At 42.2% G+C, this 20,603-nt stretch overlaps 1 protein-coding gene across 5 annotated transcripts in view; it reads right to left on the bottom strand.

Moving 5' to 3' along the window:
• Positions 1–1,288: 1,288 nt before the first annotated feature.
• Positions 1,289–20,603, bottom strand: part of RNF19B (ring finger protein 19B) — a 39,216-nt gene continuing 19,901 nt past the window's right edge. Inside the window, exons 7-11 of one of the 5 annotated variants that reach the window (XR_009565885.2) lie at positions 20,321–20,528; positions 17,432–17,563; positions 15,928–16,420; positions 14,476–14,615; positions 1,289–13,804 (exon numbers count right to left, since the gene is read on the bottom strand). Coding sequence is in view for 4 of the 5 variants with exons in the window: in XM_060308274.2 (XP_060164257.1) it covers positions 15,964–16,420; positions 17,432–17,563; positions 20,321–20,528 (797 nt within the window). In the remaining variant the exon portion in view is untranslated. Of the gene's footprint in view, positions 14,616–14,674; positions 16,471–17,431; positions 17,564–20,320; positions 20,529–20,603 lie in introns of those variants that run through there. The other 4 variants (XM_060308274.2, XM_030870449.3, XM_030870458.3 and 1 more) reach the window with 4 other exon arrangements.

The following is a 20,603-nucleotide window of genomic DNA, read 5'->3' as shown; positions in this document are numbered from 1 at the left end:
CATAAATCAGGTCATATCAACACCTCCCTGGGAATTCGCTGGTGGTGCTCTCACTGCCAAGGGCCTGGGTTCAATCCCTGGGCAGGGAACTAAGATCCTGCAAGCCATGCAGCGTGGCCAAAAATAAATTAACAACAAAACAAAATAAACACCTCCCTTTAGTGGCCTATGTAGGGCTTCACCACAGCTTACAATGTCCAACATGCCAAGGTCCCCACTCATCTCTCTGATACCACATCCTACCACTCTCCTCTCAATCCCTGCACTTCAGCCACCTGCTCTTCTTGCTTTTCTTTCAAGGCACTAAAGTAGATCTTTGCTCTTGCTGGTCCCTCTGCCTTCAACACTCTGTCCTCAAATCTTTTCTCTGTCTCACTGTCTAAATCAGTGCTGTCTAGTAGAACTTTCTGTAATCATGGAAATGCTCTATACCTGCACGGTCCAATAGGGTGGCCACTAGCCACATGTGGCTACTGAACACTTAAAATGTGGCTAGTATGACTGAGAAACTGAGTTATTTAATTTACACAATTAAAATTTAAAGTTAAATAGGCACAGGGTTTAGTGGACACCATATTGAACCGTGAACGTAAATTACCCCAAAGCCTCTTTCTATTAAATTATCCAGTTTTCTTTTCTTTTTTCCCCTAAGTTTTATTGAGAAATAATTGACATTCATTACTATATAATGTTCAAGGAGTACAGAGTTTTATTTTTCCAAGGTACTTTTCTCTAGGTGAAATAACCTTGTTCATTTATATATTAATTCTCTGCTCTGTCTACAAGAATGTAGGTCATATGAGAGCAGAGAGGCCTTAAGTATCTCATATAAAACTCACTACTCAAAACTCAGGGCCTGGAATGGTGTTAGTTAGGGACATGGTAGATGCATGATACATATTTGTTAACTGATGAATAAAGCATTGGTAGTGGTTCTCCAACTGTGGTCTGCAAACCTCCGAGGATCCCCAAGACTTTACCGGGGAGTCTGTGAAGTCAAAACTATTTTTATCATAATTCTAAGATGTTATTTTCCAGTTTTGATGGTGGAAAAGCAATGGTGGGTCAAACAGCTGTCCCCTTAGCACTTCGAAAAGTAGGGACTCCAGGACACCCTTGTAGTCATTGTATCCGTCACTGCTGTGCACGCACAACAAAAAAAATAAATATACCAGATTCATTTAAGAATGACTTGAAACAGTAAAAATTATTAACTTTATTAACTCTCTACGAGTATACTTCTTTTAAATATTTTGACAGAATGGGAAGAATTCTTCTGTCTGCCTAAGTACCATGGTTGTCTCCAGGAAAAGCAATTGTGCAATTGTTTGAGTTGTAAGATGAACTAGCTGCTTTTTTTCATGAGCACCATTTCTACTTGAAAGAAGGATTGAAAGACATACTGTGGTTATGGAAATGTAGGTTTTTTTGCAGGCATTTTCTCTAAAATGAAGGAAGTTAGCCTGTCAATTCAAGGGAAAAAATTGACAATATTTGCTGCCAAAGATAAAATTTGAGCTTTTGAGTGAAAATTAGGTGTTTGGAAAATTGGTACCCACTGCCGTGAGCTTAGCAGCTTCCCAATATTAAAGACTTTTAGTGGTGACATTAACATATATGACTTTTATATTGTATAATGAAATGTGTCAACATTTGGAAGATCTGTATAACTCAGTGAACCAATCAATACTTTCCAAGTGACCAACACATGCCTGTACAAAATCATGCACAGGTTAAGGATGAATTCAAAGTGCAAGATAGACCAATATATTTTAATGTAATGGAAAGTTGACAGATATGGTTTCAGATTCCACATTGAAACTAAATTTTACAAAACTGTGACTTGTCAAGTTTAGGTAGAGTATCAAAGAGGAATATCCACAATTATCTGAGAATCCTTTTAACATACTCCTCCTTTTCCCAGTTATATATCTGTGTGAGGCTGAATTTTCTTTATGTACTTCAGCCAAAACAACATATCTCAACATATTGAATAAAGAAGCAGATATGGGAATTCTAGCTGCCTTTTATTAAGTCAGACATTAAAGAGATTTGCAAAAATGTCAAACAATGTCATTCTTTTCACTCATTTTTTTGATTTGTAAAATGTAATTATTTTTCATTGAAAAGGGTATTATTTACTTTAACATTGATGGGTTTATTATTTTTTAATAAATAATTATTTTTAATTCTTAATTTTAGTTTATAATATTGCAAATATCAATAATGTAATCCACATAAACAAAAGCTCTTTCAGGTCTTCAATTTTTCAGAGTGTACAGGGATCCTGAGACCAAAAACTTTGGGAAACGCTGCTACAGATAAACAAAGTTAATCAGCCCCTAATACCTTGGTGCATTGATGAAGGGAACACAAGGTAATTATAAATAAGCAATCCCATTTGAACAGGAGAGGAGGGGAAAAATCACCCAGTGGTCCGTGGTGTGTATTGTATCCTTCAGAGTGAGAACAGCAAGGATTCCCTGCTTTGATAAAATGAGGCCAGTCTCGCTGCTCTGCCAGGTTGGGGGAATCTCATCTAACCATTGTAACTGTGGCCACATCTTAGAAGAATTTTGAGGATTTCCCATTGGTATTGTTTGGGGCCAAGACATTGCCCCAGGGGTTGATCAATTACAGGATTCCACGTGCCAGGATTGGGGTTTCTCTCACAGAACCACTCCCTTAAAAGCTGTGTAAGTTTTCTGGCTATTCACATTTGGATAACTCCATGAATTAATAACCAAGTCAGCAGAATGATGAATTATGGTCCCTAAATCTAGACCTTGAGCTTGGTATGCAGGGTCTTAGCAACAGGACCTCCCAGTCCTCAGCTCAGGGCCTCCAGCTTCACCTCTGCCTTGAGGCAATTGTGAACACCAGGCATGGGAGGAAGGCACAGCTGGCTGTCCCTGACCTTTAGGCTGCATCCCAGTGGAAGGCTCTTTACATAGGGTCACTGTCCTCTTAGTGGGAACAGGTAGGAAGGGTTTGGGGGGGTTGTGCTTCCTACCTCCCTGCCTTTATTCCCACTCACTTTAGCTTTGACGTGAATAGATGAGCTTTTTCAATCTTGCAAAGCATGTGACCGTCAGACTCTGCATCAGCTTGGATTGCTGGCTACAGGCTATCTCTCTTAGCAAAGCTGTAGGTACATAAGCTCAGAGGTCATGTTGCCTGGATTCAAGTCATAGCTCTAACCCTGTCTAGCTTTGTGTTCTTGGGCAAATTCGTTCACGCCTCAGTTCCTCAAATGTAAAATGGGGAATAACAATGGTACCCATTTCTTTGTGTTATTGTGAAGATTAAATGAGTTAATATGCATAAAGCACTGAGAGCCTGGCACATGATGAGTGCCTCAGAAATGTTAGCTTTTATTCTTCATTATTCTTTCTGCAAAATTTATGCCTTTGACTCTGAAATCAAGGCTTGGGAAAATAGCCAACACATACAACCCCCTGACAAATTTTTATCAAGTCCCCTAAACATCCCACCTATGTCAGGTACATGGTCTGAGCTTCAGGAGACCCTGGCCTTGAAGCTGCATCTCAGGGAATGCTGACCTAGCCTCCTGGGAATGGAAAATCCCAGGATTTTCCCAACAGTTGGAAAATCCTCACTGTTCTGTACCTCACCTCAACTCAGCCATTTCCACGTGCTAGGGACATCACTGGCAACACTCCACTTCTCATAGTGGTCAGAACTTCAGTTGCAGGTGACAGAATCCTAACAGAAATGGGCTTTGGGTAGCGGGAAGGAATTTGTTGGATGACGTTCTGGGAAAGTTTGGGGGCCTTAGGCGTGGTTAGCTCCCGGCATTAATGTCACATAGGGAGTTCCCTGGTGGTCTAGTGGTTAGGATTCGGTGCTTTCACTGCTGTGGCCCTGGTTCAATCCCTGGTCGGGGAACTGAGATTCTGCCAGCCACGTGGCGTGGCCAAACTACAACAACAACAATAACAAAAAAAAACCCCAATGTCATTTGGTATGCTCAAATGTGCCTCTGTCTCTTGTCTTCTCTCCATGTCTCAGCTCTGCCTTCGTCTGTGCTGGTTTCAGTATCAGGCAGTCTCTGTCCATGTAGTGGAAGATCCATGCTTATAACTTCCCAGCTTTGGAACCTCAGGAGAAAGCAGCCTCTACTCCCCTGGAATTCCAGAAAAGCTTGGGATTGCCTTTAATTTCTCCAGCTGGAGCTGTGTTCTTTAGCCTTGAAACATTCCAGAGTGACGTCACATGTGGCCTCAGGGGACTGAAACTACACCGCCAGGGAAGGGAGGAAAGGCTTGATATTTATCAACCATCTGTTCTGTGGCAGGCATTTTATATCTTCTCATGGTGAAGATTATCCATTTTGGGGAAGGAGACTAGATCTCATGGTGGTCTCCAACTCCCTCCAAGCTGAGAGCAGAGGGGGTCCTTCTCATGTCCACAGCCAACCCCTCTGCCTGTGCCCTTGATCCCATCCCTCTATCTTCCTAAAGACAAGCACCATCTAATAGCTTCCTTTCTCTTATATTGTCACTCTCTCCATTTCTACCCTATTTTCTCCTGAGCCGCCAAACATGCTTGAATCTCTTGTACTTAAAAAAAACCCAACAAACTCCTCTTCTTAGCAGTACCTCCTTACTTTTCACTCACACCTCAACTAAACGAAATCAGTTTTCTATTGCTGCCATCTTTTGAAACTGCTCTTTCCAGAGTTACCAGTTACTTCCCCTGTGACAAATCCAGCTCTTGGCCAGCCTGACCTGTCTCACATGTTAGCTAACCCTGCTTTCCTTCCTGAAATCCTCACCCCATCATTTCCTTCATTCCCGGTTCTCCTCCTCCGTTTCCTGGCTGCTCCTTTCCTGCACTCACTGGTTAAAGGTTTATGAAAAGAGAAGGCCAATTTCCCTTTCATTCACATCTATGATTTCAAGAAGTGTTTTTTTCATTGGTGATTTTCCATCTCCAGGGCCTGGGTCTGTCTCCGGGTGTCAGTTTCTGTGCCCTGACACAGAGCCTGAACAGAGCAGCTGTCCACATATGGTGGGCAATGAGTGGATTTCCTCAAAGGCTGGTGCCTAAGGAATGACAAAGCAGTATCCAGAGCTGGAACTATATTCCAAGCCACTCACAAAGGCAGACGCACAAATGTAAGAGGAGGGGTGGTTATCCTGCCCTTGCTGAATCCTTGTGATGACAACTCAGGCCTGATAATTCAGCCACAAAGAACCAGCAGTCTTCTCTCTTTGTCACTCTCCACTCATGAAGCCCTCTCCCTCATGTCTGCATGAGGGACAGCCATATTGGAGTGGGAAGAGCTCGAATTCCAGATCTGGGTTTGCGGCCTGCTTCTTTTTTGACCAGGCTTCGATCTCCAGAAAATCAGTGGCCATGGCTGGGTATGTTCCTAGCTTCCTCAGGTGCTCAGATGACTTTCAGGAATGGGGGCGAATGGTACGGACTCAGAGGATGTGGGGTACCAGGGGAAGCCATCTCAGGGGCCCCAAGCAGGTCCCTGGAGAACAGGAACAATGTTCTGGCAACATGCTCTGGATGTGCTCCTAGCACTTACGTCTCTCATACCAGACGGCCTCACACGGGTGCGTGGCCTCCATCACATCCATGTTGTTCACAGCAGCATTTGGCCTGGGCTGGCCTCATTGGATTTACGTGACCTAGATCCCGCTGATTTTATGAAGCAAGATCAGCTCAGGTCTGCTGGCCCTGGGAGATGGGAGAGGGAGGTGCAGGTCCTCAGCTTCACGGTTTTTGTGTCTTCCTCACTGTGTCTCCATTTCCTTCCTTCATTTGAGAAATGAAGGGATTCGCACAAAGGTGTGTCCAAATTTGACTTTCCAGGAATTTATTATTATAGTTGGGCTGCACATCAGCTCTAGCAAAATGACATGTCACATCCTTGCTCGAAGGTTTCAAGTTGTGCTGTCTACTAGTCAGGGATCAGTTGCAGGAAACAGAAACCACTCTATTTTAAGCAGAAAAGGATTTGATACAGGGAATCAGAGGTTTAAACAAAATAGTTGGGAGGGCTGGAGGAGTGGGCTCCAGGAATGACTTCCAGAACAAGACCCCAGAATAGCTGCTAACTGGCACAATCATGAAGGTGATGAGTCAGGAGGCTGCTACTAGAATTCTTGCATTAAAGAACACACCAAGTAAAAAGACAACCCATGGAATGTGAGAAAGTATTTACAAATCATATATCTGTTAAGGAACTTATAACCAGAATCTATAAAGAAGTCTTTATAACTCAACCATAAAAAAGGCAACCCAAGTTAAAAATGAGCAAAGGATTTGACTAGATATTTCTTCAAAGAAGATATACAAATAGCCAAAGAGTACATGAAAATGATGCTCAACATAATTAGTCATTAGGGAAATGTAAATCAAAGCCACAATGAGGTACCACTTTATGCCCAGTAGGATGACTATAATGAAAAAGACACAATAGCAAGTGTTGACAAGGATGTGGAGAAATTGGTACCCTTGTGTATTGCTGGTAGGTAAAATGGTATAGCCTCTATGGAAAGAGGATGGTAGTTCCTCAAAAAATTAAACATAAAATTTCCATATGATCCAGTAACTCCGCTTCTGGGGTATATACCCAAAAGAACTGAAACCAGGGACTTGAAGATAACTGTATACCAATATTCATAGCAGCATTAATCACAATAGCCAAAAAGTAGAAACAATCTAAATATCCATCAACTGACGGATGGATAAACAAAATGTAATATATCCATACAAAATCCTTACAATATTCAATGGAATATTATGAATCCAAAAAAAAGGAATGAAGTACTGATACATGCTACAATGTGGATGAACCTTGAAAACCTTATGCCGAGTGAAAGAGGTCATATACAAAAGTCATTTTGTATGATTATACAAAATGTCCAGAATAGGTAAATTCCATAGAGAAAGTAGATTAGTGGTTGTCAGGGCTGGAGGGAGGGGGGAAATGCGACTGACTCATATAGGTTTCTTTCAGGGGTTGATGGCAATCATCTGGAATTAGAGAGTAGTGATAGTTGCACAACTTTGTGAATATATCTAAAATCTACTGAGTTGCACACTTTAAAATGGTGAATTTCAGGACTTCCCTAGCAGTCCAGTGGTTAAGACTCTGCACTTCCACTGCATGGGGGCACAGGTTCGATCCCTGGTCAGGGAAGTAAGATCCTGCATGCCTCACGGTGCATCCAAAAAAAAAAAGTAAAATGGTGAATTTCATGTTATGTGAGTTATATCTCCATAAAGAAATAAGATGGTTAGAAAACACACACACCATGTGGCTGCAATCTAAGGACCAGGGATCAGAAATCTACCTCTGCTGCTGCCACCACTGCTTTTCAACCTCATGAAACTAGTGCTTGGACACTGGAATGCTGCTGAAGTAACTCAAGGTTGCCACAAACATGAAGCAACAACCACACAGCTGGAAGATGGCCTTTGCCTTATTTTCTCCTCCCAACTCTTATATAAACGGATGCAATTTATAAACCCTAATTTGCATGCAGAATGTTAACTGCAAGGGATTCTGGGAAGTGTAGCATTTAACTCTGGCCTTGGCACTATGAGAAAGAGATTGGAATGGATGCTGACAAGCAATTCACCACATCTACACAATTTCACCCTCCCTAAAAGGAGAGATCCAAAATCTCATTAGTCATGTATCCAGCTCTGGGTGATACTCATTCCAGTTCAGTTACGATCCTGTCTCAACAACCTGTAACCTAATGATTAACTGATCAACTTACCAACACACCTTATGATACTAGGGAAAATGTGGGAGGGGAAGAAATGGGATGATATCTATAAATATATACATACCAGAGCAAGGGAAAAATATGAAACACTAATATAGTCCTCATCTCTCCACCTTTCAGGAATTACTTATATTCATAAATATCTTTCTCTACTACTTATGAAGTTCATTTTCACAGCCAGTATCTCAGCCAGATGAGGCTCTTTATCTGGTGTGGTGACCCAAATCTTCATTCCTAAAGGAATTAAGCCTTCCCTGGAATAGCTTTTTATCCTTGACTCCTGCATACAGCAGTACTAGAAGTAGCCCTTTAAGCCCTTTAAGTTCCAGGCACACTCCTTCCTGCCCCCACTGAGCAACAACAAACTTATCTCCCTTGATAATCAGGATCAATCTCTCCATCTAACACAACTGCCCCCTTTTAGGCTATTGGTTCAGTGGATGAGGAGCCAAAATTGGCCAAAAAACTTCCAGTTCAGTGGACTCATTGTTATGTGCCCTGGTGGAAGTACTTCTCCTCTGGGTATTGAGACTTCTAAACTAACAAAGACCAAAGTCACAGGGGCAAGAAGCAAAACTTTTGTGAATGGGTTATATATAGGTCACTGTTTCAGAACATACCTCATCCTATAGGACAGAACTTCACTGCATGAGATGCTGTCTTCCAATAGCGCCATTTGACGGTTGGGTGAGGCCAGCTGCTTTGGATGATCCCATGGGTCTTAGCCCATTGCCTCACTTGATGAGAGGCAGTGTTGTGTGGAATACTACATGATGAATAGACATTCAGTAAGTTCATGGATAGTAACAATGATGATGATGATGAGCATGATAATAATAAATGAAATAAATGATGCTAGCTAATACATATAGCTCTTACTACAGGCCAGGCATTGTCATATGTATTCATTTAATCCTCATAGTCCCAAATGAAGAAACGGAGACAGAAAGGTTAAATAATTTGCCCAAGGTCATAAGCTACTTAAATAAATGGTGGAGTTAGAATTCCTACTCAGGCATTCTGGCTCTGTTGTCTGTCCTCTTAACCACTATGCTTCTCAAAGTGAACATATAGTCAAATTTAGAATAATGGGGGGATGGATGTCTTTGCCCTGATAATTGTTATTTTTCTCATTTAAAGTTTTTTTCTTTATGAATATTTTAGGCTTGGCATACATGGAAACAATTCATATCTCGAGTGTCTTTTCCAGTGAGGACAAATCCCTGCCTTCTCTGTGATGGGAGGGCTCTGATCTGATATTAAGTGCCCAGCTGGTCCCTCCAGAGCATGGAGCAGGGCTCAGCTGTAAGCCAACATCAGCTTCTCAAAAGAATTGCCACTGCCAAAAATATCCTGGCTTGACTCTGAAATCTGATGGCCCTGTGCTGTTTTTCTCTTATGGATGTTTGCCACAGTGTGTGTACAGTAGCCTCAGTTGCCAAGGGATTTTGCACACCACTGGATCTGCTAGGTCATAAAATTCTAACTGCTTACATTGCAGCCTGTACCAACTGGTGACCATTCTCTTTCTCTGGGCCCATCAAAGCTAGTAGCCCTTGTGGGTTACTTAGAAAACGGGTCAGTGCAGCATAATCAAATGGGGTATGCTACCTCCCAAATCAAGAAATCCACCAAATGCCCAGAATTTTTCTTAGTGGTGGGGGGTATACAGTGCAACAGCTCATCGATCACTTTAGATAAACTGCCATCCTCCAGACTCCTGCTCTGGATCCCGAAAAATTTCATGGAGCTGAAAGTTCCCTTAAGCTTCTGCAGGGACTATCCCCTATCCTCCAGAACACATGTATTTTACCAAGGCATTTAGATACCTGCTACTTCTTCCTTATTATGTCCAAAAACATGCCATCACATACAGAGTGATGTTCTGGGAAATATGAAATGATTGAAGTGCCTGCACATTAGATTTCAGCAGAGCTGGAGAGGTGATACCACCCAGAGGGAGGACAGTAAGCGGTACTGTTGACCTCGACAGATAAAAGTAATCTGCTTTTCATGTTTTCTGCTATTTGGGCTAGAGAAAAATAGCATATTCCAGGCCAGTAGTTGCATGGCTGCAGGTGCTGGGGCAGGTGTTGACTTGCTTCAAAGTGATTATATCTGAAATAACAGCTACATAGCAAGTCTTCTACCGGGCAAATAATTTAAATGTAGATATGATAGGGATCACCACTGTGGAACTTCTCAGTCTTGGATGGTGGCGGTAATATTTATCATGCCCTCAGGGATGCACTATTTCTTCTGGCTTATGATTCTGGTGTAGGACTGTGCAAGGGGCTTTCCTCAGCTCTTCTTACCACAATAGCTTTCACTCTACCGGTCAATGTGAAGATTCTGCCAGGTGCCAAATACATCTATTACAATTGTGCTTACAGGAACTGGGAAATAACCACACACAGGATGAATATGTGAGATAGATACAGGCCAAGATTCCTTTTAAGTTACATGATCCCTGTGTATTAGTTTGCTAGGTGTGCCATAACAAAGTACCGTAAATTGGCTGGCTTAAGCATTACAAATTTATTGTCTCACAGTTCTGGAGACTAGAAGTCCAAGATCAAGGTGTTGACAGGGTTGGTTCCTGCCGAGGGCTGTAAGGGAGAACCTGTTCCATGCCTCTCCCCTAGCTTCTGATGGTTTGCTGGCAATCTTTGGCATTCATTGGCTTCTGCTGCATCATCCCAATCTCTGCCTTCATCTTCACATGACATTCTCCCTGTATGAGTGACTCTTTGTCTAAATTTCCCCTTTTTATATGGCACCAATCATATTGGATTAGGGGCCCACCCTACTCTGGTATAACCTCATCTTAATTACATCTGCAACAACCCAATTTCCAAATAAGGTAACATTCTGAGGTATTGGGGATTAGGACTCCAACATGTGAATTTTCAACCCATAACACCCCAAAGGCTTTTTTTTTTTTTTTTTTTGCGGTACGCGGGCCTCTCACTATTGTGGCCTCTCCCGTTGCGAAGCACAGGCTCTGGACGCGCAGGCTCAGCGGCCATGGCTCATGGGCCCAGCCGCTCCGCGGCATGTGGGATCTTCCCGGACCGGGGCACGAACCCGTGTTCTCTGCATCGGCAGGCGGACTCTCAACCACTGCGCCACCAGGGAAGCCCCAAAGGCTTCTATTTTTAACTAGTGGTCCACAAAGACCTTTTAGGTCCCTTGAGATTAGTACTGGCTTAGGGTCGGTTTCCAAGTATTCGCTAAAGGCCTGGGTATTTCCATTTCCCTAAGCACAGGAACATAGTTAATTGACTTAAGATTCCTTTGGGGAAGATTAGAAAACTTACAATTTAGTTATGGTAATATTGCTGGGTGCTTTCTCCAGGGTACTCAGCATTCCTTTATTCAAGGGCTTTGGGTCTGAGAATTTAGTGAGTGTCCATAACTCTCCATTTTGGTGACTTAAAACAGGCCTCTCTTTGCCAGACCTGGAGTTTTGCTTTGTATATACAAACCAAGTATTCCTGCTCTGTTGCCTTGGTACTGCCCCTTGGCCCCTGCCACTCCAGGATCTCCGTCATACCTACTGATATCAGGGATTCCATTTCAATGGCAGCATCTCTTAGCTTCACTTCCGACTATAGAGAATTTACATTACAGCACTTTCAAAGTAAGGTGTTCCCTTTATCTATGTACTTTCCAATTCCTTTGTGAAAGGAATGTCCTCTGAGCAATTTTAGAGGGCAAAATTAGGAGATGAGTAGGTCACACATACGATAAATCTATACCGACACTTCTATCTTCATGTTTCTGGATTCATCTTCTAATGCTATACTAAGGAATTTTTAGCATTTCAATTTGAGTGTAGACCACTGTTAAGTCCAGGTTTCATCCAACCAACCAGCTAAGAGCTACTCTTAGCTGCTAAAGTCAGTATACTGATTCCAGAATCTCTAGAATGCCCATATTAATAAGTTCAACCCAAATGAAAATAAAATTGTTCTTTTCTTCCTGGTCTAATACCTTTAGAATCCAGTCCACACACATTCCTCAGGTTTCTGCTGATTCAAATTAGCAAAATCTCACAATTCTGTAACCTTTCTTTCTCTCAGGTCAGATTTTGTGGTTGCCTTTCTGAAGCATACTGGGATCTGACTCTAGTCACAGATTTGGTAGCAATAAGGGGTAGTGGGTGGGACATGAGAAGTACATGAGAAGGGACACAAAAGCCTTCCCTTTCAAGGCAACTACCGCAGGTAAGTTGCCCTATCAACGGGGGAAGACAGGACCAGCCCTATCAACGGGGGGAGGACAGGACCAGCCCTATCAACGGGGGGAGGAGAGAGGAGGGCTGCTTCTGCTGGTAAGAGAAGTTAAGTGGAGTCTGTGGGTTCAGAACATTAGGATTTACCCAAATCTACTCACATGTCCCCATTTCACATCTTACTCTTTCCTAAACAACATCCTAACTTTTATATAAGAGACCTGGTAAGCTAAGACTTTAACTTATGTCGTAATTCAACAACCCAGAATCCCTCCTTGATTTTCATGTACATCAGCCTTGTGGCTACAAGAGACAGCTTTGAGCTGAAAATTTTAAACTCTTGAGGCTTTCATTTTCTTTCTTTAATCTCTCTAGCATAAGCCACCCCCATTTAAGTCTTCATTTCTTACACGATGGTCTGCTGTGGCTGCCACTTGGTCTATCAAAGTCTTTTATCCAAAAGACAATTCATTTAATGTGACCACAGATGTAAGTCATCTTTGCCTACTACCTTACCATTTTCAATGGCAACTAGATTCTCATTTCCTTCAAATCCAACTTAGTCATAACTAATCAAGAATCCCATCTTTGAGGGACTATTGTCTATAACCAAATTTGGAACCAAATACTGTATCAGTTTGGGTTCAGTAACTGAAGAAAACAAAACCCTTCCACCTATTTTAAGCAGAAAAGAATTCAATACACATAAATTAGGTGCTTACAAAGGAGTTGGAAAGCTGGGCAAGTGGGCTCTAGGCTGGACCTCCAGGAAAGACTCCCAGATCGGTCCAGTATGGGAGCCACTACCTCTGCCACCATCAGGAAGATGAAGAACCAGGAGGCCAGCATAGGCTGACTACAAGAACATGTATCACTGACGGTTATTTGTGGATCAGGAGTCCCTTCAACATCCACACAACTATTGATGGATATTAGAATACCACTGGAGGGAAACCTAAGGGCTTTATACTTTTGCAAGAACAACAAAGTTGCTGAAGATGACCCCTGAATCACTTCATCCTTCCATATCCTTGTTTGTGCATCTGGCAAAATAAATTACATTTACAACCTTGGTTTCAAGGAAGTGTGAGACATGTAGTTTTAACTTTCCAGCCTCTAGAGTATAAGACAGTACATTAGAAAGAGGTCAGAATGAATAAGTACCCATTTAGCACTTCCACAAATTTCTTTCCATTGGCCCATCTAAGTAGGACTGGTGACCAGACATGTCTTCTCCCAGTTTTAGCCACTTTTAAATTTGAACACAACACCCCATCTGTCTGGCTTTGAAGATTACCTCTCTTCCTGGCCTCAGAGTAACCTAAAATGTCATTGTCTTCAGAGTTGTTTTGATAATCTACACAATCTTGTCCTCAGCCACCTCTTCAACCTGATCTACTACTCTCCTCCTTGGTCCACTCTGTTCTAGCCATTTAGGCCTCTATGCTGTGTGTGTGTTTAAACAGACTAAGGATGCTCCACCAAAGGACCTTCATACTTTATTTTTCATGTCTGGTATGTTCTTGCCCTAGAAATCCACATGGTTCTTTCTCACTCCATCAAGACTCTAATAAAATGTACCTTTAACTCCATCAAGACTCTAGTAAAATGTACCTTTATCAGAGAGGCCCATAGTACCCACCTAAAGCAGCTCTCTTTTCCACTTTCCCTGCTTTTCTTCATCACACTTATCCTCATCCAGATTATACATCTGATCGTCTTTTCCCACTAGAGTGTGACTTTCACAGGAACAAGAATTTTGTGTTTTCCTTATTGCTGCATCCTGTACCTGAAACGTAGTAGGTATTTCAGAATGAATGAACGCTGTACAAGTAAGAAATTAAACTTTCCCCATTTTCTAAACTGAGAATCAACTTTTCCCATGCATTACTCATGTTCTCCTCCAGGTGGTGCTGACGGGCCTTTTCATCTAATGTCTAGGAGATACAACCGTGTTGCAAGGGATTAGAATAAGCTTAGTTTTTTCATAGCCTCTGGTCTAGAGCTCTGGGCTTTTTTTAGATGGCACCCATAATCTCCCTTAACTTATTTCTTCTTATTCCTGCAGGAGAAAAAAAAATATGGGCCTTTAACAAAAGCGTTTTCAGTACGCCATCTCACTTAATCTTTACAACTCCATAATTAGGATTATGATCCCCATTTTGGCTAAGTGTAAACACACTCAGAGTACGTAGCCCAACTCTCGCAGCAGTAAGAACTGGAGCCTACATAAAAATACAGGTTTGGCTGCAAACTCCTGCCCCTCCAAAAGACTTCCTTGATTTTACCCAAGTTAATTGCTCTCTTCATGCTTCTTCAAGAGAAATACAAGTCTTGAGTTGATAATTTGCATTTCAGAGATTTCCATACAGTCTGCCCCTTTTCCCAACAAGTTCCCTTTTTCACACAAAGACACCCTCTTGGTCATTCTTCTAGAGACCCAAAGTCCACTAACAGCACCTCCTGTCCCAGGTGCAGAGTAACGTGCTAAGTCTGGTTGCAGTGCCCAAGAGATAAGAATCTTCCAAGATGGCTGTTGTCCAGACTCATCATCCTCATCGTAGTAAAGCACAGGTCAGGAAGACAAAGAGCAGGTGCATCTGTGAAAGGAAACAGAAAGCCATCTGGTCCTCAGGGAAAGGATGTTTTCAATTCTTCCTCTGGGCCCAGGGTTAAAGTGACACAGAAGTTTGGCACTGGAAGCTCCTTAAATACTGTCTGAGAGTTGGGGATATTAGCGGCATGAGAGAGTAACTGACTCACACAGTCACAGAGTAAATTACTGCCAGATTTGGAATCTCAGATCAGGTTTCATAAATCTTTTAATTTTTCTGCTATACTATGTATGAGCTTTGATTTCTAAGGCCATTATTCTAGACAGAGCCAAAACCCCAAGTAGCACTAACTTAGCTCAATTCTGACAAAATTATAAGATCAGATAAAATTAAATACGTTGTGATTTTGATGACATGCCTCCTCTCTCCTTTCATTACAAATCCTAGTCAGATTCCTTAGTCCCTCTTACTTAAACTAGATTGGCAAAACTAGAGAGTTTTTTGGAACAGGGAATGTATACACGGGAGCATAACAAACACCTAGGATATTGCTTGGTGATTAGGCAGAATAGGTACATTTCTTTATCCAGTAAGAATACTCTGTTCCCCAACTTATAACCATGCAACATTCACTGGGATTTCTGAAGAGCCACTGGAACTGATACCCCTTCCCTCCTCTGAAGCACGTTTCTAATAGTGACTATAATGCAGAAAGGGGTAAATAAAGCTTTAATAGGAAAACTGCACAGCTGCCTCTAGAGGGCAAACAGGGCTCATTTTAATCTCCAGCTTCTCTATCTGGCTGACTCAGCTAATTCTTCAGTCTGACTACACAGTCCAAGTCAAGCTTGGCTTTGCTTCCTGTCATACTAGGAGTCATTGGTTTACAGATGACTCCACTGCAGTCTGGTTAGAATACCATCCTTCTTCCCTGGGATTAGGAAAGCTTAGATCTAGAGACTGTTAAAGATGTAGTGGTCTGTTTCAAACACTTGGCTCTGGAGAACTATCCAAGCCAAGGAAAATGAGAGGAGTTGAATTACGACAGAAATCTTTATTAAAATGTGTCCTGCAGTAATATGTTAGCATACATACAATATACACACATACATCTGTACACTCTTTGACACACCTCACAGATTGCCACCATCAGTTTAACCAATAAATTAAAACTAAAAAAGGGGGGGGGGCAAAGGGGATGGGGGGTGGAACCAAGGGCAAAGTTTCCATGTTTCCTCTGTTAAGAAATTGCAAATTTCTCAGAATTTCCCTGGGGAAAACCTGTGACCAGAAAATCTTTGAAATACAATATGTAAATCCCTGCCCCCCCCCAAAAGATTCCAAAAGATGCAGTTACAAGTGTGCTTCTCAGAACAGGAGCATTTATTCCACTTCATACTCTGGCTTCTGCACCTTCCGGCTTCAAGACAGTCGTCCCCTCAGCTGGGGCAGAGAGGTTCATATGGGCACTTGGGCTCGGTGCACCTGGGGCTCTGGGTGTTGAGGGGCAGGCTGCGGCTTGGGAGTGAGGGGAGCCACACTCATCCGAGGTGATGTCTGGCACATCGTCGGACTGCGTATCAGAGCTCTCCAGGTCACTGCGGATGCTCTCGGGCTGGGCCAGGCTGATGTCCCAAGGTCTGCTGGCCTGGCAGTCTTTCTGTTCACAGCTTTGGTGTTTGCAGGGGGGATCCTCTTCATTGCTGCCACCGCCACCACCACCTTCTTCTTCATTCTCCACCATCTGTGAGTGAACATGGAGTGAGTCCTCCGTGCTGCTTCCACTCACCAGCTGATAGTGGCTTGGTTTGGCTTCAATGTCCACTTGGATTTCCATATTGTTGCATTCTCTGTGGAGACAAAATCCACTTTGCTGAATCATGCATGGGTCATGCTATACCTGTTGGTAAAAGCAGTTTGTGGGTTCAGGATTAGAAAGTCCGAAAATATAGGTAAATAGTAGAATAGAGCTCACTTTTAGAGAAAATAAAATTTAACCTAACACTCAAATAAGATGGAGAAGAACAATTAGATCTTTTTGTTGATTTAAAATACGCACACAAACATCTCTGCCAATTTCTGTATTTCTTTATATTTTAACTTTCATTGGATTATAGTTGATTTACAATGTTGTGTAGTTTCTGCTGTACAGCAAAATGAAATCAGTTATACATATGTATACATATATCCACTCTTTTTTAGATTCTTTTCCCATATAGGTCATTACAGAGTATTGAGAAGAGTTCCCTGTGCTATACAGTAGGTCCTTATTAGTTATTCTGCCAATTTCTTTAAACAACTAAAAATGAGCTTCCAAAATTCAACTAAGGTTCGGAGCCTCACACTATCTAACTCAAAATATGAAAGTGAAAGAAGAGTCACAGCTTTTTACTTCTCTGCCACAATTAGAAGAAACCAGAATCTCTCCAGTAGGGAGTGCTGCAGTCACACCATACCAGATACACTAGCTTCTCAAATATAAAGAGAAATAGGCTACAGAAGCCACATCAAGCAAAGAGCAACATGAGAGCAGAAACCATAGAGCTACATACATACATCAATGGACACCAATCTAGCTCTTCAGTTCCATGTGAATAATTACACTGTTGCAATAGCCAAGAAAAGAAAAGGAAATAGAAAAGGAAGAAAGAACCTCTAAAAATCAAGTGCTAACAAGAAAAATCAATCAAGAGATGCCAAATACTCCCATACCAAGAACTTGCTCAATGAATTTACAGGGTATACACACTATGTATCACACTAGATGGTACACAGAGCCCTAACATGAGGCATTGAGCTTCTAAGGCCAAAACCCAACCAAAAAAATGCAACCTCTCCTAGGCTTCTGACTGTTCACATACCTGTCCTGTGGGTTGTAGGAACTGATTATGGAACCGGCCATAGCACGAGTGCTTGCGTTGTCACTAATTGCACCAAGACTGGCTGTGTCTTTGGGGAAAATTTCCTTTTGGACATCGGCTTGGACTTCTAACCTGTGTAAAGAGGGGACGTTTAAGTTAATGCGAGACCTGGGTATTCCGAGACAGTCTGCTTCCTGGCACATACCTCTTCCATTATTCTCTTGCAAATTGAGTTGATCTGATCTTCTCCAAATGTCAAATAGCTCAAACAGATGCCCACACATCTTCTCTCTTAAATTTATCTACTGAAATCGTCCCCTCCTTTCCATCCCCACTGCTACTGTTTAACTTCAGGCCCTCAACAGCTCCCGAGTGGGTAACTGCAATTGGGTTCTCTTTCCAGTAGCCCTAAGTCCAAGTCAAACAACTTCCAGATCAGTGCCAATGTGGACAAAAACCTGATCACTCTAACAGCCCTCTCTTGGCTCCCTCTTGCCAACAGGCATTTAAGGTCTACTGATTTGCCTCCAAGCTCTCTCTCCAGTTCCATCTCTCACCATAGATCCTAAATCATAATCACACTGAATTTTTTTCTTTCCTTACGCACCTATACACATTTTATACCTCTATGACTTTGCATATGCTAGTCCCTCTCTCTGGAAGTTTCCTTTCTCTATGTGACAAACTCATACTCAGTCCTTAACAACAAAGGAAGTATCATCTCCCTTCATTCTTCTATCAAACCAGTCACTTCCTGCTAAGTGCTCCCACAGCACCTACCTATTTATTAAATCAATTTATGCATCTCTTTCCCAGTCATCTGTGAGCTCCAAAAAAGGAGAGACCACACCTCATTCACGCTTTACCCTCCATGTCTTGCACATACTAGGAACTTAAACATTTAGCAATCAAATTACCCCCAGCCTACGAGCTTAAAGGACATAATAAGAGCCAACCTCTGACAAGAGCAGCAAAGTTTCCCAATGGTGTCTCAGAGGACCCATAGCTTTTCCTTTCTTGACTCCAATATCATTTGGTTGCACACTTAAGTATTTCCTCATAATGGGTTTCAGAGTCAAACCCATCTGACTCATTCACTTCCTATAAAAGGCTTTCACAGTACTGGAACAGCTGGACTGCCTAAGTTGCAGTTTCAGCAAGTCAGTCTCCAATTATGTCTGCTTATTTACAGGGGTGTTGGTTTTAAGAAAGCACAACAGTGAATTCTCCAGCATGTGTGGGCAGGATCCCCTAACAAGAGACAACCAGAGTCATGAAACGCAGACAGGTCAGCAGCAGCCTGCAGCTGCACATTCAATCAACCTCCATCCTGCTGCCTGAGTCTTTGCTCTGCTGCTCCAGCCTTAGATGCCCTTCAAAAATGTGCCATGGCTCAGGAAAATGAGGCAGTGCAATGGAAAGTACATTGAGTCAGAGACCTGGGTCCTAGTTTCAGCTCTGCCATAGAATCACAGTTAGAATTGGAAGAGCCCTTTCACAAAGGCCATCTATCACCTTAGGTGTTTCGCAGATGCTAGTCTGTGCAATGGCTATGCTAAAATCACCTGGGGAACCTTTTCAAAACACAGATCCCTAGGAGATTAGGAGAGAATCTGGGAGATTTTAATTTATTAATTCTGGGATAGGGTGCTGACATCTATTTTGAAAAGGCTCCCAGGTAACTGACAAGCACTCAGGTGTGGGATCCAGTCCATCTGCCATCTGTTGCTTGACTCCTTCTAAGAGCCAAATGGCCCTCTGGTCTCACTTTATAAACACTTCCAGGGATAGACGTAATCCATCCCTTCTTTGGACTTTATATAGATTTTTCCTATAGTCTCTATAATGAAACAAAATTAGTTTCCCTCTAGCTTCTGCCAAATCGTCTTAATCTATCCCTTGGCATGAGGCAGAACTCTTAATCCTTTTTTCCAGTTCAAGGCCCTTCAGATATCTGAAGGCAAGCATCTCCCCTACCTCCCTACCTTGTTTTGTACCACCTTTACCCCTCCCCAGGGCTCTCTTCTCCAGCGCGTTCAAATAACTGCTTCTCATGTAACATCTGCTATGCTCCTCTGAATATGTTCTGTTTTTTCTAACTGGTAAAACGACCAACCAAGTCATAACCTTTTTAGTCATAAAGCTTTACATATTCTCAACACAAGTTTATAGAATTGATTTACCTTATCTATCAAATGGGAATCAGAATTAGGAAGGTTTTAAGAATAACAGCACCAATAAGCCACAAGATATAGTATAAATGCTGTTCAACTAAAAGCCAGTGATAAGCCTAATGGAGGACACAGTCTTGGGAATTCTACAAAAATGCATGCTTCCCCTTCCTGATGGAGGCAGCCTAACGTAGTAGAGGGAGGATCTGAAGTCAAGATTATCCTTTATTGGGACTTCCCTAGTGGTCCAGTGGCTAAGACTCTGTGCTCCCAATGCAGGGGGCCCAGGTTCGATCCCTGGTCAGGGAACTAGATCCCACACGCATGCCGCAACTAAGAGTTCACATGCTGCAACTAAAGATCCCGTGTGCTGCAGCTAAGACCTGGCGCAGCCAAAATAAATAAATAAATATTTAAAAAAAAAAAAACAGAGAGAGAGATTTGGCCAGGAACACAGGATTATTGTGTTTAAAAAAAAAAAATTATTCTTTATATGGAGCCACTATGGTGCAGTGGGAAAAAACACAGAACTTTTAAGTTGCTTAACCTTTCTAGCCTATTTTCTAATTGTAAAAGTTAAAACAAAACAAACAAAAAAACACCATTGATGATTAAATCAAAATGATATGCTATACGAGACATGCCTGGCACAGAGAAATGGCTCAATATGATATGTCACTTCTTATAATTCCAACTGGTTCTGTCAGAAATTGCTTACCTGCTGTACTTTCCCTTGCCACTGGAAAGAATGCCACCACTCAGTGTGCCCCCTGAGAGGGCTGCAAAGCTGGCTGTTTCGCTGTATGGACCTTGCATAACACTGAGTCCATCTGTAGGGCTTCCACTGGTGCTCAATACGCTAGTTAGACCTTCAATGCTACTTTCCCCAATGCTGGGATTCTTGAGGGCTCGCCAGGCATCTGCCACTGGGGATGGAACCAAACATCTCAATTAATGATAGCACAGCATCAAAACAGAGTCTGGCATTTTCCTGCAATGAC

This window comes from Globicephala melas, chromosome 1 (genome assembly GCF_963455315.2).
Source record: "Globicephala melas chromosome 1, mGloMel1.2, whole genome shotgun sequence".
Taxonomy (NCBI): Eukaryota; Metazoa; Chordata; class Mammalia; order Artiodactyla; family Delphinidae; genus Globicephala; species Globicephala melas.
Note: the sequence above shows the minus strand (reverse complement) of the source record. Positions and strands in the feature narration are given on the sequence as shown.